Source organism: Gopherus flavomarginatus, chromosome 1 (genome assembly GCF_025201925.1).
Source record: "Gopherus flavomarginatus isolate rGopFla2 chromosome 1, rGopFla2.mat.asm, whole genome shotgun sequence".
In the NCBI taxonomy this organism is placed as follows: domain Eukaryota; kingdom Metazoa; phylum Chordata; order Testudines; family Testudinidae; genus Gopherus; species Gopherus flavomarginatus.
In genome coordinates this window covers 250,865,982-250,889,297 of record NC_066617.1, presented here as the reverse complement: position 1 = coordinate 250,889,297, position 23,316 = coordinate 250,865,982, and the positions used below count along the sequence as shown (strand labels likewise).

The 23,316-nt window shown below is 40.3% G+C and overlaps 1 protein-coding gene across 5 annotated transcripts in view; it reads left to right on the top strand.

Annotated features, from left to right (window-relative positions):
* Positions 1–23,316, top strand: part of AFF3 (ALF transcription elongation factor 3) — a 514,246-nt gene that overhangs the window by 84,938 nt on the left and 405,992 nt on the right. For all 5 annotated transcript variants that reach the window (XR_007769152.1, XM_050921667.1, XM_050921657.1 and 2 more), the window contains exon 3: positions 3,183–3,986. Coding sequence is in view for 4 of the 5 variants with exons in the window: in XM_050921667.1 (XP_050777624.1) it covers positions 3,183–3,986 (804 nt within the window). In the remaining variant the exon portion in view is untranslated. The remainder of the gene's footprint in view (positions 1–3,182; positions 3,987–23,316) is intronic.

Sequence of the window (23,316 nt, the reverse complement as noted above, 5' to 3'; positions counted from 1 at the left end):
GGGGCGCCTTGTGCTGCCACGGCGGAGCGCTGATCCCGGGGGCGCCCTGGGTTGCCGCGGCTGCGTCCTGACCCCGGGGGTGCCCCGGGCTGCCGGGCTGCCGCGCCGGCGCCCTGACCCCGGAGGGCGCCCTGGGCTGCCGGGCTGCCACCCTGACCCCGGGGGCATCCCGGGCTGCCGCGGCGGCGCGCTGATCCCGGGGGCGCCCTGGGCTGCCGGGCTGCCGCGGCGGCTCCCTGACGGGGGCGCCCTGGGCTGCCGGGCTGCAGCGGCTGCGCGCTGACCCTGGGGGTGCCCTGGGCTGCCCGCTGCAGGCAGCTGCTGCTGCGGGCAGCTCAGACTGCTTCTCCAGCAGCAGCGGCTGCAACCATTTAAAAATTTTTTTGAGGGTGCCGCTTTTTGGCGCCCTCAAATCTTGGCGCCCTAGGCAACCGCCTAGTTCGCCTAAATGGTTGCACCGGCCCTGAGTACGTGCAGCGCTGGGAGAGCTCTCTCCCAGCTCTGGCGCTGCGACTACACTCATACTTCAAAGTGCTGCTACAGCAGCGCTCCCGTGGCAGCGCTTTGAAGTTTCGAGTGTAGCCATACCCTCAGACTCAACTGAGACTGTTCTTGGAGGTGGTGACAAATTTCCACCGTAGTCAGTGTCACCACTTGCCAGTGTTCTTTCCACCCATGTGTGCCCCACAATGCTGTTCTCCCTAGGCTCAAAAAGTTCTTGGCATTCTAACTGGAGTGGATTAAATCTTTAAAAATATCCTCCCAACTTTTTTTTTATTTTACTCCACTGGGCAATACTGTGACTAAGTGATCCATTTAAAAAATTTTAGTTTGATTGCATTTTGCATATCTATCACCTGGCTGCTCTGAAAGCCAATGCAAAGCATGTTCAACTTTATTACTGCCTGTACTGCTTGCCCTGGGGAAGGGTCCCTTGCAAACAGACAATGCAGCTACATGGCCCTCATTCCACACATCCCTAAGGCATTATTAAGTAAGCCCACGTCCAGACTACCCCGCCGTATCGGCGGGTTAAAATCGATTGCTCGGGGATCGATATATCGCGTCTAATCTAGACGCGATATATCGATCCCCGAGCGCGCTTATATCGATTCCGGAACTCCATCAACCCCAACGGAGTTCCGGAATTGACACGGAGAGCCACGGACATCGATCCCGCGCCGTCTGGACGGGTGAGTAATTCGATCTTAGATATTCGACTTCAGCTACGTTATTCACGTAGCTGAAGTTGCGTATCTAAGATCGATTTTCCTCCCCTAGTCTGGACCAGCCCTAAGTGAATTCAGCTTCTAGGAGGAAATCCTGTTTCAGTGATGCAGATACTGTTTCTGAGTTAGGGGAGTACCAATTCTCCTTTCCCCTAGCATGTTTGGTTTTTTCAGTATATGAGTAATTTAAGCCAATTATATTTAAATTTATAAAAAGCAAGCCAAAAAACCCTACCTTCCTCTGCATAGTTGGTATTGGCCTGATTACTGTTGCCTGTTGCAGATTTATTTACATTCTTTTTCTTTTTTACATTCTTTTTATGTTCTTCCCTTGAGCTGCTTTTCTCTCCAGGAGCAAGAATCCTGAGGTTAAATCCTGGTCCCAGTGAAGTCAATGGGTGTTTTGCCATTAACTAGTGGGATCAGGATTTCACCACTGGTGAAGGAAAGGCAGAAAATTACTGACTTCTAATCCCGTTTCTGTGAAGGTAGCCTGACAGGATTCTCACTCACTCACCTGCTTCTGTGCAGAGTTTGGAAGAATCTATGAGGCGGTGATGTTAATGTTTATACCTTTGTTTACAATTAACTTCTTGAGACAATAGTTTTCCAATTATTTTTATTGATTGTCTTATTTCTTTGGGGAGCTTTTGCCTCCTGCTCAAAGACTGTGGGTAGGCTCAGATGATAGCACATTCCACCCTTGGGAAGATGGAAAAGGCAACTTGCTTGTATTCCATCTTGCTACCACTGCCAAAAAATGTTAAGAACTTGGAAAATTCTTCCTATTTTTTTGCAAAAGAGCTAAGACCCAGGAGTGAGAATTCTGTCAGAAATGATATTTTCAGAGAAGTAGAATCATGAGTCAGTAATATTTTTCCCATGTCTGATTAGCTAACTTTCTTTCCTTAAGAAACCTTGTTGATATTAGGTTCAGCTCAGAATATGCACTAGGCTGACTGGTGAATTCAGTACTTTCTTAAGCTATTGTATTGCCTCCCTTTTCTTCTATGTGTAGATTTCTGTAAAGAACGCATACTGGAGGAAATCAGGAATGTAGTATTTTCATTCATGGCTGAAGCCTGACCCATGCCTTGAAAGGGAAGCTTGCTGTGGACTACAAGGATTTAGTGCCAGGTGGGCTAGGGGACAGTCCAGAGTAGTAATGTATGTGCAAATGGTCAGGCAGCCAGCAGATCAGTCCATGTCAGAGGCTGTCTGGGACCATGGTCAGAGTTCTTGCAGGGGTCAGTAGCTGGAAGACTCAATCCAAGAAGCCAGATTAGTGGGTTGGGAAGGTGAGGTCGGATGAGGCAACAAGGTAGGGTAAGATGAAGCAGCAAGGCAAGGCGGTCTGAGGAGCAACCAGCAGGCGCTAGTCTGGGGCTCAGACAGCTTCCTTTTCCTGTTCAGGCCTTTATATAGTCCAGTTAGTGAATGAAAGTGCTGCCTGTCCATCTAATCAGGGGCCTGGGTGCTGTGGGCTTGTAGGTCTTCAATACTAAGGCTGTTGGTCAGAGGCAGCACATCAGTGCATTGCTGTGGTGCAGTAGCTAATGCTGCTGACTGAGCACCTTGTAGGCCTCAATTCAATACTTGGCTCTCAACAAAGGAAATATCTTTATTATGACCAGATTTAATCCAAATCATTCTGCATAGCCACAATAATAAATTTTCTAGTTTTCAGGTAATATATTTTAACTATAGTGTGATACCAGCGATAGATTTCTTTTTTATATACTCTGAGGCCCTTTATAGCTTTTCCAGTTCAAGGTAGATTTAAGATGTTGACAAGTGTCTTCAGAGACAATAAGGATTTTTGATCTCATTCCTCAACTGTGTTACTGTATAAGGCGGTGCTGCTTCAGTAAGGAGTGAAGCATGAATGGAATTATTTTCTTTTACTTTAATTGTTACAGAATGTTTGTTTGATTTTTTGTTGTTGTTTTGCAGACTAACAAGGGGGATGAGCTCTCAAATCGTATCCAGAATACATTAGGCAACTATGATGAAATGAAGGACTTATTGACGGATCGATCCAACCAGAGTCATCTTGTTGGAGTTCCAAAACCTGGGATTCAGCAAGCACCTGTGAACAAAACTGATGAACACTTTATTGTAGATTCAAGACCACAGCCTCAACCTTCCATCTGCAGCACTTCATCATCCATACCAGCAGCTCTATCTGGTCAGCAAAGCAAGAGCCCTACAATGGGTTGGCAGAAAGCTGGGCACAATGCTTCTGATGACCAGCAGACGGCAAGCAAGCATGGGCACAGATTGCTTGAGTCACACAACAGTGACTTCAAAATGGCTAACCAAAAAACCAGTCTGGAAAAGCTTAAACACTTTGCATCGAGTCCCACATCGTCATCTGTCTGTGCTGCAAAACAAGGTACTTTAAGATCCGTGCTTGGAGATAGTGTCAGCAAAGCACAACAGCAGTCCAAATTAAATTGCAGTGTAGAAGCAGGATCTCAGGCTCAAGAAAGGCCAGCAAAACACAGCACTGGGCACTGTGTTCAGAACTTCCCTCCTTCACTTGCTTCAAAGCCTAATATAATTCAACAGAAACCAACGGCTTATGTAAGACCAATGGATGGTCAAGATCAGGCTCCTGATGAGTCTCCAAAGCTAAAGTTATCAGCAGAAGCTAACAAGCACTGTACATCATATAGGGGAGTACCTTCTAATAAGCCTGACCCAGCTATGGCCAAGACCAAGATGGCAAAATTTAACGTTCCCAGGCAAGAAGAGGTAAGCATTTTGAAATATTTCATGACATTGCAAAGTTTAAATACCAGCTTATTTGGCAAAGTGCACCTATTTTTAAACATTTTTATATATTTGTTTAAAGCCTTTTGTTTTAAATTGGAATGTCATACACTGCAAATAGTAACCCAATAGTTACATAAAAAAGGTATCTGAGATAAAGGCTTAGTTGTCTTCAGATTTGAAACACATTTTACAGTTGCAAATGTTCAGTTAACATAAATTATGGCATATTAATCACTAGAAATTTCTCTGGCTATCTAAGCCTAGGTTCTGGAGGAAACCATAGTGACATAAAATTTAATTTACTTGTTCAAGAATCCTGCATATTACTTCTAGATTTTGCCATATTTTAATTGATTTCTCCCTTCAGCATTCATTGAACTATGCCAAATGGTCAGGAATAGTTCCACAGGCCTTCACACTGTCAAAACAAGTACACCATGTAAATAGCTTATATAATCAATGTTGTTATTATAACACAGATAAGAGATTAATAATGGTATTGGCTATTCATATTTTTAGCTTTCATAGAAATTGTCTCAGTTTCAAAATGATTTATAAAGAGATTAAGACAAAAATACACATGACATATTTCCTCAAGAGTCATCTTCTTATAAAAAAAAATTAACAGGCAAATTTGACCATTTGCAACAAAAAGCTTACAGGCAACATTTCTGTTATCTGCTCTGTGTGATTTATCCTTTGTTTTGGGGAAATTTCAAATTTCATCATTGTCCCCATCAGAACACTGCTTTCTGCGATTTTATTTATTTATTTGTTTGTTTGTTTATTTTGGTGTGTTTAAAAAAATAAAATAAAAAAAAAGTGGCAGACCATATGTGGGTTGTTGTGTTTAAGTTTGCCAAGTAAAGTCAGAGGCCTCTTTTACTAGTTTCACATGCTCAGATGGTGTAAGTTGAAACTCAATGGAGCTATGGCAATTTACACCACTTATAGATCTGATGTATTTTCTCTGTTTGGCATGAAGGGCTGGGAATACATTAGAGCAGAGATAGTGACCTTGTTACTTTTATTTAAAGGTAGGATGTTTATTTAGCTGTTCTAATGTTTCTGTCTCTCATGTTGGAAAATGAATGCTTTTATGGTCTCCCTTCGTTTGCTGCCTTCTCACTGGGATTCTGAAAGGCCTATTCTTCAAAAATTGGGTTGCGTACTGTATGCCACTTTAATTTTTAGGAAACCAAATCTCTATGAAAGCAATTGCATTGTCTCAGTCAGTTCTCTCAGGCACTCCAAACCACATGATCATTTTCTCTAAGTAAATTATCCACCAATTCAAAGCAAAAGTGAAGTGATTTTGTTGGCCTTGAAAAGTGATAGATTTAGACTCAAGTCAAATTTTCAAGAGCCCCTGGAATGGGTTGACCACACAAAATACCTTTGCACTCACAACTCTCCTGTTTATGCATAGAAATTCAGATAATGGTATGTTCTGCTGCCCAGTTAGTCATGTCATTCCCTGATTTTCTGGTGCAAACACATGCTTGGATACTCAAATGAGGGGGTGTTCAAGGAATAGCAGAAGCATATGCGCTGTCTTGCTCTTTCAGATATTCTCCTTAAGATTGATTTGCAGAGGTGCCAGTAAAGAGTCACTTGCTTGTTTCAAATTGCAGTTTTGGCTTCAGGATTTTTCACCTGTATTCTAAATTTGATCTGCCTAGTATCCAGTGAAGCTACAGCTAATTATATATTGTCCATCCTTTCCTCATTCTGTTCAGAGAACAGATACTAAATTATGCAGTCTGTGATCCAGTAGGCATTATGGAAACTTACTGGGATGATTCTAGTAATTAACTGTCCAATTTATAGAATTACAGAATTAGTGGGTGAGCGGGACAAGATGTAATATACTTGAAATTTAGTAATTTGATACCATGTCACATGAAATTTTAGTTGAAATCAAATTAGCTGGTTAGAGGGACTGGTGGTCTGAAAAATGAAGAAACACTCTTAAAAATTGAAAAATTCTGATATATTGAGTTGGAGGAAAATGTCTAGTGGGATATCACAGAGATCTGTGTTAGGGTTTTGAGATGGACTCAAAATGTTGAAAAGATGGTATGGCCATTTCATGTGACCCAAAGCTACGGGTCTGTGGGTTTAAATATTATTCACATGCATTTTGCTTTATATTATACTAGCATTTTCTGTCACAAACAGTGCAGAGAAATTCTCTGCACCTGGGTGTCACTGCGGGGAGACGTATTCACCAAAGCTGATAGGCTATTCAACCAAAAATAGCTCCGAGTCCTGGGGCCCTGGTCTGTTGTATCTTGCCTCATGCATCCTCCATGCACAGCGCTTATCAGTTCTAAATTGTAATCCCTTCTCTTTTTCTGTTTCAATATTTCAAGCTCTTGCAATTTTATCAAACGTCTCAAGATATTGGGGGGGGGAGGTTTAGGCATCTTAATGAATTTTTTATTTCTGCCTTCAATATTGCAAAGTTTTGCCCTCTACCGAAAATGGCACCATCTCCCATTACTGTCAATAGGACTGAAGTCAAAGGTGCCCTTGGCACGGTAGCCATCATGTCCTTTTACCCTTTGCAGAGGAAAATGATGCTCCAATTTTCTCCAGTGGGGCTGAAGTCAGGCTGTTCTTAGGAGATGGTAATCTCTTATTCACCATGTGAGGGCCTGGCAGGGGCCAGAAATGAGGCTGTGAGGGCAATTGGGAAGAGGAAACTATGAGGGGACAGGGAAATATGGGCAGCAGAAAGCATACTGAGGGCATGCAGAGGTACATGGAGAGCAGAACAGAGGCAAAGGATTGGCCCAGGAAGTATGGTAAGGAAGAGGCAGACTGAGGCTTTGTCTAGGCTAGAATAAAAGGTATGATGTTGTAGTGTGTTAGATAATGCATCTTACCAGCATGTTTTAAGAGACTAGTGCAGAAAAAGCAGTGTATTCTTTAACATGTGCTAAGCTGATCTAGTTTTAAAGCCTAGGGAATTTAAGTTGATCAGTTTAGCACATGTTAAAGAATATACACAGCTTTGTTTACACTAGATTCTTAAAACTTGTTAGTTCAAACATGTTAGGTAATCCATTCTAACACACTTTTTACTCTAGCCTACATAACGCCTAAGAGGGAGTGTGTAGGGGAATTGGGGTCAGGAGGAAATTGAGGGGGCACAGGGAAATGTGGCAGGTAGGAAGAGTGTGAAAGGCAGAAGACTGTGAGGAAAAGGAAGGGAAATATGGGAGCCAAGTGAATGTAGGAGGGTAGGTAGGAGACTGGGGGACCATGAAATGGGCAGCTCTCTAGCCTGTCCAGTTATGGTGGGAAATAGAAAGGGAATGGTAGTTCCCTGCATCGCAGGAGGTAAAATTGAATAGAGTCCATCTTCTCATAGAGAACAGAGAGGACAACATTTTTCTGTGGGCCTTTGAAGTTTTATTTTGAATTTGAGGTGATTGTTCACAAGTTGGATATGGGCATCATCTAAAGGTGAAAAAATCAGAAAAGATGAAAAACAATGTGATTTATTAATTTTTTTAAAAATCTCATTGTCACGTTGCACTCTATATGATTTTATGAAAGTATGCCAATGAGTATGAATATAATGTAACTGGAATATGCTTCATGCAAAAGGTCTCTTGTAAGGTATCATTACAAAGCTTATAATCTACTGAGTGTGGTCATCCTATTTGTATAAATGTATCACTCTTGTATTGGAAACTAGAAATATGAAATATAATTCTGAGGGCCTCCTGTAATTATGCGAAGTGTGGGCCATTAATGGTGGTTTGGAATCTTGATGGCTCCCGTTAACCAGGAATATTGTCTGTAGATGGCTTTGTTTTACTTGTCTGTCTTCCTGTATACATGTGTGCTGGCAAGTGGGTGATGAAATCTTACAGTGACGTGATCATGTCACCTGAACTGGAATCCATCTTTAACCTTGTGCTTTTCCATTGAGAAGTTGGGGGTGGGAACCCAGAGGGACAAAGGATTCCTGCCTTATGCAGAAGATATATAAGTGGGTGGAAACAGAGATGCCAACTTTTCCTGGCGCCAGTGGGTGCTTGATCCCCCTCGCCCTGACTCCACCCTGGCCCCGCCCACCCCCATTCCAGCACCTTCCCCAAAGTCCCCGCCCCAACTCTGCCCCCTCCCTGCCCCATTGGACTCCTTCCTCAAATCCCTGCCCTGGCCCTGCCTCTTCCCCGCCTCCTCCCCTGAGCGCACTGCGTTCCCACTCCTCCCCCTTCCCTTCCACAGCTTGTTATACCACAAAAGAGCTGTTTTTGAGGTGGCAAGCACTGCGAGGAGAAGCAGGGATACAGCACGTTCGGGGAGGAGGCAGAGGTGAGGTGAGCTAGGGTGGGGGGGGCGGGGCAGGGAGCTTGGCTGCCAGTGGGTGCTGAGCACCCACCAATTTTTCCCTGTAGGTGCTCCAGCCCCGGAGCACCCATGGAGTTGGCGCCTATGTGTGGAACAGAGAAAAAGGGGCAGCCATCATGAGAAATCCCCTAGCTACCACCTGAGCTGGAACAAGGGCTGTACCAAGGGAAAGGACTGTGCCCAGACTAGGAAGGCATCCAGTCTGGAAGAAACTTATTGAAACATTGCTGAGGGTGAGATTTTATCTGTATTCAATTTTATTACTGTATTAGACTTAGATTTGCGTGTTTATTTTATTTTACTTGGTAATTCATTTTGTTCTGTCTGTCACTACTTGGAACCACTTTAATCCTACTTTCTGTATTTAATGACATCACTTTTTACTTATTAATTAACCCAGAGTATGTATTAATACATGGAGGAGCAAACAACTGTGCATATCTCTCTATTAGTGTTATAGAGGGCGAACAATTTATGAGTTTACCCTGTATAAGCTTTATACAGGGTAAAAAGGATTTATTTGGGATTTAGACATTGGGAGTTGGGCATCTGAATGTTAAAGACAGGAGCACTTCTGTCAGTTTCTTTCAGTTAAGTCTGCAGCTTTGGGGCATGTGGTTCAGACTCTGGGTCTGTGTTGGAGCAGACTGGCGTATCTGGCTCAACAAGACAGGGTGCTGGATTCCAAGGTTGACAGGGAAAGTAGGGGCAGAAGTAGTCTTGGCACATCGGTTGGCAGTTCCCAAGGGGGTTTCTGTGATTGAACCTATTACACTCATGATCTGCAAACAATCTCCTCAGTTTTTGAGGTCTGAGTCATGATTTTTGAATGCTCGAGTTTGGCAATACTGCTGTGTCCCAAATCTAACAACTGTGCTCTTGCTTGCACATTTACCAGTTTATAGGACCCATCAGCTAGAAGAATAAACAGATGATAAAACCGTCAAAGTTAGGATCAAATTAAAAAATACAAAATAGGAAGTGGTGTTATATGAAGTGTGTCTCTTCTGTTGTACGGTCTCTTCTTTGTTATATACCTGGAGGTTTTCAGTTGAACAGGCCACAAAGTTGGCTGTGGTACAATTATCATTAACTGGAAATAAAAGCACATGAATAAAAATTATAGACCATTACTTTTCAATATGTGAAAAAGATTGATTTTTAATGTAGTCCAATACCTCATTTAATATTTTTAATCAGATATGGAAAGCCTTCAATATCTTGACACAAAGTGAAGATTATAACATTTTAAAAAATTGTTTTAATGAGCATATCTTGGGTAGACTGCATGCATAAAGGTATCAGTTTCCCATTCAGGATATTAGTCTTTAGGAATCAGGTTCATCAGTGTTAATCAGAAGCCATATCCGACCTCTTGGTCTTTTAAAAAATTATGATATTGCTCAGCATAAATGATAGTCTCTCATCTCCAGTACTTCTTTTTCACATTTTGAATTTTACTGTAAATTATTTGTGAATTATATTACTGTAGATAAAAACCTAATGTACTGAGCAGAAGTACAGAGAGATGTGATACCATATTATAGAGGAAAAAAGGCAAGAAAGCAAGTGCCTCTTATTTCTAAAAAATTTTTATGTTAGAAACAGAAATATAAAAACTGAGATGGCAGGTAAGCCTTTGTATTAGAATTGCATTTTTAAATACAATATTGTAGTCTATATGTTAGTTTTTATTATTCTGCGGAAAACACATGAGTTTAAAATATGCATTGTCCTCTGATAATTCCGCTTTGCTTAGTAGAGTGAAACAAGAAAATCCAGGAATTTGAGAATGAGAAGTGACTACTAGTCTAATGATGTAAAGCAGTTTTTTGTCAAATATATGAACATATATATATGAAATTCAGATAAGAGCATATTTGGAACATTTTTTTTTAATTCCACTTCATAAGGGGTTTACACAATTTCTGCCAAAGTTATGTATAATGAACTACACGTGGAGTTCCTTATTCCATTCTTCCTCAATTCTCACTCAGGCAAACTCCTATTGAAATCAATGGGAAACTCACTGTGATTGGCCATATTAAAGTAATTACTTGCCGCATTTAGAGCTGGGTGAAATTTTTTTCAGCAAAATTGCAGATTCATCGACCCCAAAATATTTTGCGAATTTGTGTCAGTTTTGTTAAATTTGTATACAAAAACAAATTTCTGAAAAAACTGAAATACTTCGTTTGACATTTTTGACACACAACATTTTGGATGGATTTCTTGATGATTATCTGTTCTGTTCATTCCCTCTGAAGCACCTGGCAGTGGCCACTGTCAGAAGACACGATACTGACCCAGTATGGCTGTTCTTATGATTTTTTGATTCAAAATTACTTTTTGTTTTTTGAAATTTTCTTCAATTTTATTTTTAATAACATTAACACATGCTCAAAATTGAAACAAATTGTCTTGTTCAACCCAGTATTTTTTCTTATTTTTTTGGAATTGCCAGTGAATTGAAGCATCCATTATCTCCTAGTTGTATTCTCAGCAGTGTCTGGCAGCAGGCATTAGCCACCATTCTTCAATGGTGCATGTTAGTTATGGATGTCGTTAGGGACAATATTTTCTCAGTCAGTTTTTTTCAAGGATGTTGGAATAAACAAAACAGCAACAACGAAAAATTAAACAGTAGACCAGCAGTTTTCAAACTGTTGGCTGGGACCCCAAAGTGGGTTGCAACCCCATTTTAATGGGGTTGCCAGGACTGGTGTTAGACTTGCTGGGGCCCCAGGCGGAAGCCTGGGGCCAAAGCCTGAGCCCTACTGTCTGGGGCCAAAGCACAAGGGCTTCAGCCCTGTGTAGCAGGGCTCAGGCTTTGGCTTCAGCCTGGGCGGCGGGTACCAGGTTACAGGCCCCCTGCCCAGGACTGAAGACCTTGGGCTTTGGCTTTGGACCCTCCACCCAGGGCGGTGAGGCTCAGGCTTTGGACCCCCTTCATGGGGTAGTGTAGTAATTTTTGTTGTCAGAAGGGAATCATGGTGCAATGAAGTTTGAGAACTGCTGCAGTAGACATTCATGTGTGAAAAACTAAATGTGGCTACATCTCATTTAACAGTAATGTCATGACTGGGACATGGGTGGTCAGGTCTAGTGGTCAAAGTGGGTATCAGGCCGGTTGGGTACTAGAAGTCAGAGTCTGAGACAGGCCAGAGTTAAAACCAAGAGTCAGGTGTCAGAAGACAGGCAGAGTTGGAGACTGTAGTCTGGGGTCTCTTACATGTGGGGTCTCTTACATGCAGGGTCTCAAGCAGAGACAGGCAGGCAGTCTGTTTTATTGCTCAGATGACTGACTCCCTGTCACAGCTTCCTGGTTTAAGTGCTGGCATCAGCCAATCAGTGGGCTGCGAAGAGCTGCCACTCAGGTGCTGGTTGGTGGTACTTCCTGTTGAACCTAGCCTCACAGCATCTTCCCGCACAAGCCTAGCCCAAGCCTCCTGTAGTGATGTGGCAATGTCAGTGGTCTGGAACCCCCATGGTCCCAGCTTCTAGTCTGGCAGGTTCTTACAAGTAGAAACTCTAGTAGATGGGGGAGAATTGTCATAATCAATACTTGTGCTCTCACCATAAAGACTGTGTATCAGTCAAGAAAATGGAAGATACTCTGCATCATCACAAAGAGAGGCAAAGGTCTGCAGTTTCATACAAGAGCTCTGATTCTCTCTGTCAATGCTAACTTCAGGGGCACAGCACTTTCTTCTTCAGTGCTGCTAAACAACTGGCAGGGTTAGGGAATGAACCGAAGTTTTTCTCCTCCAAAACCTGGTGTGTTGAATTATGTCTCATACAGGCAGGAACAAAAAACTGATGAGCAGTTGAAGTGATTTTTGGATCCAACTAATGTGGACACACTAACGATAAGTCAGTAATTCTTTTGAGATGATTTAAGATTTGCCAAAAGAGGTTGGAAGTTTGGTTCTGTTATGTAATGGAATTAAGCGTGGTGAGAGTCTTATAACAGTTCTCAATTTTACTGAAGTACTGTAGTGTTTGGGAAGCCATTCTACAATCAGAGAATTTGAGTACCGTACTATGAGTAGTTAAGGCTGCCAATTTTGGTTGGATGTATTCCTGGAGGTTTCATCACATGACAATCTTTAATTAAAGATTAAACTTTAACTCCTGGAGACTCCAGGGCAATCCTGAAGGGTTGGCAACCCTGTGAGTCTTAGGAGCTAGTTGCAAATCCTTTCTTTTCCAGATATTAAGGGGAAGGAGTTTAGCAAGCTACATGCATCAGGAGTAGATCAAGAGTGCAATTTGACTGTGTAACATTAAACATGACTTTTCACAAGTAAAAGTTATTTTCTCTCAATAAGAATTAATCGACAACAAATACACAAAACATTGCTCAGTGATCTGAAACAGTCATAGGTTTATTTAAGTCCTTTGAGTGCATGTGTGGGGGATATATAGAGCTTTTTGTTTTTACTTAGGAGAATGCAATAGTACAAGTTCCAAAGAAGGAATGGGCGTGTAGTGTTGGAAATTTCAAACAAACATAGAGTGAGCCACATGTGCTAAGACTGTTGTATGGTAATCGTTGTTTGATTAAGTAAGCTAAGATGACTTTCATGAATTCCTCTTCTAGGATCCTGCAAACATATAGTAACTTTACACCTGTGCACAGACTATTGAACTCAGTGGGATTAATGCATAAAGTTACTCATCTGACAGTGTTTGCAGGAACGAGGCCTTGTTTTATAAGCTTTTATTTGATATCTATCTTAGTGCTCTCTGCTTTTTACTATTTCCATCCCAAGCAGAACAGTTTCATTTCCCTTTCGTATCAAATAACCATTTTTTTTTGGTGGAGAAAAATGCTACACAAACATATTTAACATCTTTGAAAAATCAAGAACTATATTGCTTTGCTTCTAAATGTTTTGCGTGTATCCCTTTCTATATGGTGTTTAATCTACATTGGTTGCTATGGTGAGTTACTTGTTATTCCTCAATCTTGACTAGTACGATAATCACTGTAGGAAAATCTCAGCTAACTGGAAATATAAGTTATGAATGTCAAGGGACTTCCTTAACTTATGCATCTTTTTGCCAGTTTTTCCCAAGTTGGTTTTTTGTATTTAATAAAAGATGTATATTTTGAGCATTGTAAACAAGGGTCTCTTTTACTCAACTCCACTTGTCAGTAAAATTGATCTTTCCTATAGGTATCAGTTGGAAAGGTTGCCACTTTTAGGATGAGAAAGAGACCTTAATGAATGTCAGAATTCTGTATTTCATTAGGAAAAAGTGCATTCCACCTTTTCCCCCTACATGAACTGGATGTTTTTGCTTTCTGAATCCTCTCTAGAGTTCAGTTATACAGGATTGCAGTGCTTCTTTAGCGCTGCATATTAAGATAACATTGTTGATAAAAGAATTAAGATTTCTAGAACTGAAAACATGTTTTAATTAAACAGAAATTTGGTAGATCTGTTAAAATCAATCTGTAGTGCTTCACGTGATAATGAGTGGATGTAAAACAAGTCCTGACTGCCAAATATAATCTAATAAACCTTCTTAATGAAATATGTCTCACAGGCTACTTGTATATTCAAATATCTTTTTATTTGCACTGTTAACATTCACTGTTTTGAATTACTGGAACTGCATTGGGATGTTTTAAAATTTAACACAAGTTCTGGATCTTGTGATCCCACAGGGCACACAGCAGGAACCACAAGTTGCTGCTCTTTAGTGCAATGTAAGTGAAGGCTACTTGTGGACTCTCATAAGATTTAGCACAGGGCATTGTTCTCTCCAATGAGCAGGGTTCTCGAATTCCTATGTATCTGCTCTATGACTCTTAAGAACATGGATTTTAAAGAAGAGATTGGATGGATGTGTGGAGCATGCCAGATTTTAGGAGACAAGTTTAGGTGCAAACTTAATCTTGTCAATGAAGTGCTTAGATACATGCCATCCTGTAAGGCCTTACTCCTGATACTAGGCCGAAGTAACTTGACAGATACAGCAGTGCTCGTATTCATGCAGGACTGGGTTCCTCTGTCCCAGTAATTATAATGATAATCCCAGTGTACTCTTATACTTTGCCTTGTACTCATATGCACATCAGTTTGTGCAGGAACAAGCCCTACGGATGGCCTAGGCTTTTTTTTAATTATCCATTAAAAAGGTTTCCCTGTCTTAGTCTGTAGTTTCTTTTCCCAGTCTTTAATTAATTAGAGTGACATGAAGTTGCTGTCTCTGAATATATGAGTCACTTAGGGTCAGATATGATTGAGGAGCTGGAGAACCAAAGGAAAATGTGTAGGGCTGGACAGAGCACTAATAATTTCAACCAAAGAAATGACCAATGTGTGCCATTTGATAAATGGAGTTAAAAAGGTCAGATCTCCAATAATCATGGTTAATGCATCCAGCAGAGTCAAAGACCATTTACTGTTGGTCACACATTCAATTACTGTTAATGAAAACAAAACATCCCCAATATTTGCACACCATATTCACCTTGCACATCTTACAGTTTAATTTCCTTAGTGTTTCAAAATACAGAAGATCTATCCTTATGGAGCTACAAAATAGCTTCCCAGAAAAGCAATTAACAGGTGGGGGGTTTTTTATTGAAAAAAAGTTCAGAAAATATAAATAACATAGGCATCTGATTTCCTGTCACTCTTGATTAACTTTGTATGAAAATGGATAGCTTCCAAATTAAAGCAGGCACCAGCTTGTCTGAAGAAAAATGCATCTGTAAAGAAGTATGTACATTATGTATTCATACAATTCCAAATTTCTTAATTGTATTTGATATATGTAACAATTTAATGTACTGAAATATGGTACCATATTATTTCATGCGTTAAAATCAGAATGCAGGATGCTGTAGGCTCAAGTTATTGTATAGAATAATAATACCGTCTCCTCTCAACCCCCTCCCAATAACAAAGAGGTAATGTTGTATGCTGCTGCACTATATTGCTCTATCAGTGAGAGAAATATCTGACACCATTCCTGCTGATCAAGTTATTACAGTTACTCTCATTTCTTACAGCAGATATTAAATATTTAAGTAAGGTTTATTTGTGAGGGAAAATGAATGTAGAAACTATGAGGGAAGTGGAGAAGAACCACAGATTCCAGATTGTTGAGGTCCAGCATTTTCTATCCGAACCAATCTATTGGTGAAAATTGCTATTCATATCCTTCTGTATTTTCTGCAAATAGCTGTAATGGAGGTTGGTGCAGTGAAAAGATTATATCTTGTTTACACCCATATGTAACCCACCACATGTTCAAGAAGTGACAGACTTTAAAACCGCATCTCTGTATTGTAATTTTTTTTTAAGTTGTAGTTGAATTTTTTTTCTTGTGCATACTGGAGATTATTCTTACAGTTCAAATAGCTACAATTCCATCCAGAAAAAAAAATCTATTTTTGCACTTATATATTCCAACATGTTAGATACTCAACCGTATTCAGATACTCAGTTGGTGCAGCTTCGTGCAAATAGAACTGTACCCAGCGGCGGCTCCAGACCCCAGCACACCAAGCGCTTGCTTGGGGCGGCATGCCGCGGGGGCGCTCTGCTGGTTGCCGGGAGGGCGGCAGGCAGGGCTCCGGTGGACCTCCCGCAGGCTTGCCTGCGGAGAGTCCGCTGGTCCTGCGGCTTCGGTGGAGCCGCGGGACCGGCGACCGGCAGAGCGCCCCCTGCAGCATGCCGCCATGCTTGGGGCGGCGAAATGTCTGGAGCCACCCCTGACTGTACCTCATGAGAACAGGCAGAGAGAGGATTTTTCTGATTGAGCAACTGTGCCTGACTAAAACCCATAATTAAGAAAAAGTAGATTTGGCTAAAATAAATAGAATAAATATGGGTTGGCACTCATATTCTTTTCTCTTGAAGATTGAATTACATCCTAGAGGACAAACTGACTCATATTTTTACCTTTAAGTGAAATCCTTACAACATTCCTTACCTTTCAGACTACAGACTCGGAACACAACAGCAGTGTTTACGTCCTATTCCAAGGAGAATGTGCCAATCATCTATTTCTTAGCCTTTTTGTATAGCAAATACCATATATATTTCATATAACTTGACGCTGTTGTATAAATCAAGAAGCGACTGGCGTAAACTGAATCCATATAGTATATAGTCTCACAATTATTAAAAAAGTCAGACTATGACAATCATCCTCTTGCCAGGGAATAAAAGGAAGGTGTGATATCAGCTGTGATGCATTGGGAGTGTAATCAATATTCTCATTTAGTCATCCAAAATAAATTGTATTATGATATGAACGAAAATGGGGATAAGAGGTAGATGCAAGCTCCTTGAAAGCAAATCAGGTGTAAAACAGGTTTATGTGGTTACATACCAAATATGTTTGGATTTTCTCTAAAACATATTGTATATTATCACAAGACCTTGAAAATTAGTGCTGTGCGCACAATTATCTTTCTTGTTTTATGTCCCTTAGTTGTTGGACAGACTGCATTAATGTTGCTAATGCTTCCATAGGTATGCAAGAGAGTGTGCAATATACTTGGGCACGTTTTCTTTCTATCTGAAATATACACAATTCTTTTCTGGTTAGATATTATAGCTATTTGACCAGCTATGATAATATCCAGATATCTGTACAAACCAAAATGAAAATATACCTGTTGTATTATTATTATTAACACCATTTAGCCAAGGCTCTCAAAGTACTGTGTAAGAATTAATTAATGCTGAATAACTCTAAAATGGATGATATTAATCCCACTTATCGAGCAGTAAACTTAGGCACTATCAGGGGCAGTCACTTTGCCAAGGTCATACATAAGTGTCATAATGAGGAATAAACCAAACAGAGTTAACTCCCAGTTCCATGCTCCAACTTCTACGTTACAGAGATTTACGTAATAATAGATTATGACATAAACTTCTTCCCTAGCCTTTATCTTGAAAGTGAAAGTTATAGAAAAGCAGAAGCAAAGAATTAATGTTACACTTTGAATTCATGGCTGTCTTATCACCATATTTCTTGATAAAAGTAGCTCTTTAGGTCAGTGAGACAGAGACAGTTCCCATGTGGTTATGTCATTCACGGTTTACCTCTTCCATGTGAGTTATTCACTGATCATGCTCCTGTTTAAATTAATGGGAGTTTTGCCATTGACTTAATTGAGAACAAGATCAGGGCCCAACACGAATGAATGTTATTTTTATACATAGTGAAAACTTCTTTTGATCAAGACAATATTGCTTGAGGGAAGACAATATGCTTACCTCATTTTTTTTAAACTTTTTTATTTTGATATTTTTTGTTCCAGAAACAAAGATGTAATAATTCTGGTTGTTACTGATAGAAACTCAATATTTGCAATAGTAAAACAGTATCAAGATCAATTGCTGAAAATGGCAGTTGAATTCAGAAATCCATTTGAAATGCTATACTTTATTAACCTGATAACTTTAAAGTTTTGTCTTTAGAGCATCAAAGGAATTTCTGACCAGTCCTAGTTGCTTGATTGCCTTGTGTATGTCTTTAAGTTTTCTGGTTTCCTGTTCAGAACCAGTTTCCTCACTGACTCTGAGTAAATAAATCCAAACTGTGATTTCATGATACTTATACATTAGGAATTATGGCATATCTCTGCACATAACTTATAAAACTACCTCAATACACAGAAAAGAGACTGTAAAATATACTGAAAGGGGATTTCTCAGATATGCTGATGACTGCTCTGTAAAGATCATGAGATGAAGAGCTGACTCTTAGGAAGTGCAACTAAAACTACTGCCACAAATCTTTAAAGATTCACTAAGTAGCAAATCCAGCTGCCTCCTGTGTAACCCCAGAGACCTGTTTGGCAATGAAACTCCTGTAGTTCCACTCCATGTGGGACAGGGCTAGATGCAGGGGTTGGACAGAGGTGCCAAACTGTGCCCAGTACAGAGCTCCGCTCCATGCAAGTTCTCTGCATGACAGTATGGAGCACATGGAGCATGGGAAGGATCATTGAATCCACTGCTACACAAATCCTCCCACCTGCAGTGGGCATAGGTGCACAAGGAACTGCAAAGGCTACCACCAACTGGTTGAACTGTGATTATTTCTGTAGAATGGTTCCATGGCCTGAGGTAAGAAGATCCCTCTTGCTCGCCTCTGTTCAATGACTGGTCCAGCTACCCATGCTGGGCTCTTGACTGTGGATTTGCCCCTAAAAAAAATTAGATGCACAGGATAGTCCTGGTTGGTGGGTTCAGAAATTTGATCAGATTTCCCACTTCTACTTTACTAGTTTGTCATTCAAAGTACAGCTTTTTTGTTTGTTTGTTTTTTAATTGTTTTTGTTTTTTGTTTGTTCACATGAACTTATGCTTTCAAACCATGTGCCAGTCTAGAAAACTGACTTGCATGTCATCTTGTGTGAATGTCTAACACATCAATTCTCAACAGTGTGTTTGTAATTAACTAACAGATATGATAATAGCCACATAAGAGATCACAATATTGCATAGTTTTGCCAAATTTTGACTACATAGCCATATCACATTTTGCAAAAGAGCTACACATTTTACAAAGCGAAGTATTAAGTCAAAACGCAAAGGAGAAAATTCAGTTCAGGTAAATTTTTAGTAACTTGTATTCATTATACTTGTGTATATAGTTGGTTATTTTTGCACTGTGTGGAGACTGGACAACCAAACTTATTTCAAATAGGCCACTAAACATCATCAGATGGCAGTGATTTTCAGCCATTATATGTTGTGGCTGAATTTGACCTGGTGATCTAGATTCAAAACCTCTGGGTCATATCATTTAAACCAGCTGGCCTTCCAGACCAAACTATTTTGTTTGTAACTCACTTGTACTGTCTGAAAATGCGTCATTTTGAATACTTGCTTTTTAATTTAGAAAGGTGTAAGATCAAACAATTATCATTCAATAATTTTAAAATAAAATATTTATTTAAATAAATCAACTAGAGAAATCAAGCACAATTGGATTAACATCCACCACCTCATGCTCCTTGGGAAATTCAGTTAAAGAACGTAGAAGGGTTTGTCCCTAGATGTATGAGAAGGTCCACTTAATTAAAAAAAAATAAATAAACCCAGCTATTTCTCTCTCTAATTTAAAATTATGGTTATGGGTATTAAGCATGTAATGTAGAGGGTAACTTTAAAGTACCCTGTGTAGTTTGAAATGCAAAGCACAATACAATTACCTTTAAAGTGGTAAATTGTAAAGCTATTAAAAAAAATTCCTTCTGCCTTCCAGGTGTGAACTTTCTTTTAAATTTGATGAAGTCACTCTCCAAGCTGTTAAACCATTATCAATGAGCAGACTGTGCATTTTCTGATGATTACTGTGGACTGAAAAAGACTCCATAACGTTCCTTTAGTTTGTTCATCATTTTTGTTTGATAATTGTCCTAAAAATCAATGACAGCAAAGGCGTATAGAAATTGGATTGAAGCAAGTATAAATATAGTCAGCAATTTAGGCTGTTCTTACTCAATATGAAAATGTCTTTGGATAATAAGTGGATTCCTATCTAAATTCATGAGTTCTTTTATGGCACTTTGGGTTAAGTCTGAAATAGATTAATCTTTTCCTGATAAAGTTTCATAAGCTGTGATTTCTCCAGTGACTGCATTTAATTGGATATTAAATAAAGTGCTTATCTTTACACCAACAGGTTTTATAGCCTGGATTTTTTTTCTGAACTGTGTTTTACAGATTAAGTAACAAGTAGTAGGCATACACAAATGTTGATTTAAACCATGATATGCTTAGATTAGAAATTAGAATATGTTGATTCATGTACGTTTTTGAGACACATAATTGATATTTAGGTTTAAAATTAAAGGATTGAGGAAACTATAGAATAGTCCCGAAAATTCATGCAGACAGATATGGTAAATTTACTCTCCTTACTTCCTGTTACATGCTGCTGCTGCTTGCAGTTTTGTGAAATTTATGTTTCAGATTATGGAAGCTGAGAAGAGCAAAGCAAAAATGGTGACAACACCCTGAGAGCACTCTGAGGTGGTATTTGAAAACAAGTCCAAGGAAGAGTGTCATGGTATAATTCCCCACTCTGAACCTTAGCATCCAAAAGATGGGGTACCAGCATGAATTCCTCTAAGCTCAATTACCAGCTTAGAACCTGTAGCGCTGCCACCAACCAGGAATTACAGTGCCTGGTACACTCTGGTCCCCGCAAAAACCTTGCCCAGGGACCCCCAAGACCCAGACCCTCTGGATCTTAACACAAGGAAAGTAAACCCTTTCCCTCACCGTTGCCTCTCCCAGGCTTCCCCTCCCTGGGTTACCCTGGAAGATCACTGTGATTCAACTCCTTGAATCTTGAAACAGAGAGGAAAATCCACCTTCCCCCCTCCTTCTCTCTTCCCCTCCCAGATTCTCCCTGAGAGAGACAGTAATCCTAACACAGAGAGAAATTAGCGTCTCTCTCCCCCTTCCCTCCTTTCTCCCCACCAATTCCCTGGTGAATCCAGACCCAGTCCCCTGGGGTCTCACACCAGAATAATAAAAAACAATCAGGTTCTTAAACAAGAAAAACTTTTAATTGAAGAAAGAAAAACAGTAAAAATTATCTTTGTAAATTTAAAATGGAATAGGTACAGGGTCTTTCAGCTATAGACACTGGGAATACCCTCCCAGCCTAAGTATTCAAGTACAAATTAAAATCCTTTCAGCAAAATATACATTTGAACTCCTTCCAGCCAAATACACATTTGCAAATAAAGAAAACAAGCATAAGCCTAACTCGCTTTATTTACCTAGTACTCACTATTTTGAGTCTATAAGAACCTGTATCAGGGAGATTGGAGAGAAACCTGATTGCACATCTGGTCCCTCTGAGCCCCCAGAGTAAACAACAACCAAAAACTAACAGCACACACAAAAACTTCCCTCCCTCAAGGTTTAAAAGTATCTGGTCCTCTGATTGGTCCTCTGGTCAGGTGACAGCCAGGCTCACTGTTCTTGTTAACCCCTTCCAGGCAAAAGAGATATGAAGCACTTTTGTTCTATTAACTCTTACTTATCTGTTTATAACAAAGAGATTTGTGCTTAGCTGCACGGCTGAACCAAACTATGCAAAGGACAGACCTCTTGGCCTCACTCTCAAGCTCTTCCCGCTGGCATGACAACACTATGGCTGTCTGGGTTGACAATGAGTAGTTGAAACACCTGTAAGTAACCAAGCCCACTTTTGACTTTGTGTGTGTGTGGCGCTGATGACCACCTTACAGCAAAAAGTTGCCTATAAGGGAGCTCCTGTGCCCATGGACAAGAGAATTGCCGTAGCACTCTGGAAACAGGCCAAGAACATGAGCAGCTGCTTCCTGGCAGAGTTCCTTTGGCCTGTGGAAGAATAAAGTGGGAGACATTGTAATGGACATTTGCTTTGCAATAAGCAAGTGCTACTGACCTGTCTGAGCAGGGTTACCAATGATCCTGAGATAACGGAGGGCTTTCAGCATTGCTAGGGATTCCCAAACTGTGATGGGCCTGTTCATGGTGCTCACTTTCCAGCTCCTTGCTTCCCAAATCAGGTGAAACAAGAGTTCTGTAGGAACTGCATACTACTCTGTGATCATCCAGGCTGTAGTGATTCTATGAGGATACTTTGTGGATGCTAGCATAGGTTATGCAGAGTTCATGATGCCAGAGTATTAAAGAATTTGAGCTTGTGTAGGAAGGGAAAGTGGAGATACTATTTCCCCAACACCGCAGGGACATTAATAGTGTTTATGTGCCAAATGTGATTCTTGGAGAATGAGCCCATCCTTTGTTGCTATGGCTGATGAAGCTATGCTCAGATGATGATGGTGTCAACAATGATCTTCTCCATCCATGAAGGACTGCATAAATCAAGAGTTATTTCATGTCTCAGATTTGCCATGAGCTCTGAAGCTTTTGCAGACCTTTTCCTTGAGCCAGCCACTGGTTGGGACACGCTAGGCATGCTGCCATCATTAGACAGCTCTTTCATATGCCTTTCTGTGGCAAAGTCAAAGAGAGATGGTGAGTTATTCACTATGAGAATGTTAATTCCACAGCATGGATATATCGGGCCACTTTCTGTATGAAATGTTCCCCTGGACAGATGTGTAATCTTGGTTTTCTGTAATATAAACTTTATTTTAAGATTTTTCTCTTTAGAGTGCTGTTCATTCTGGTGCCTGTCACTAAAGTCAGCTAATAAACTCTGTGCAGCAGACATTATTTCACTTGTGGCTTCAGGATGATGATAAATCATTTAATTTTTTTCTCAGACCCATTTGATTTCAAATAAAGTAACATGGTTAGGCCCGGGAAAGGGAAGACAAATCCTTTAGTTTTTTTATAGGCTATCAACTCTGGATTCCAAGGTCATCCAATGCACACAGTGACATTACTAAATGTTCCTCTGGATGTCTGTGACCTAATCTACCCGTAAACCACCAAGAATCCAGACTGTTATGCTGTCAGAGCATCCAGGGTAATGATAAATGATTATGTGAGACATGCTTAAGAGATGATGAGTGTTGTATGCAGGTTCAGCAGAGAAATATGCACTGCCTGTGACTCTGATGCATAAGCTAGACTGGTAGCTGTCAGAAAAGATTTCTGCAATACCTAATTGAGATCAGAGAAAGATACAAGCTATGGTGAACTTGTGCATTGGCTAGATTTCCAAGGTCCAAACGTAAGTGGGGGAAGGGCTGTGAAATGCTTGTGACATTCCAATCCACTCACCTAAATAAATGGATGTGTGGATTAACTATAAAATATTTCCTTGTTTTTTGTTCTGTTTTTTAAATTTTGAAATATGGAAATTATGCTTGCCATTGTGGGGAAGCTAGGCCAATGAACTTGCAATATTTAAGGATGTTCCACTTAGCTCTGCCTTTACCAGACATTGCGTTCACCACCCCTTCAAGCACTTCAGT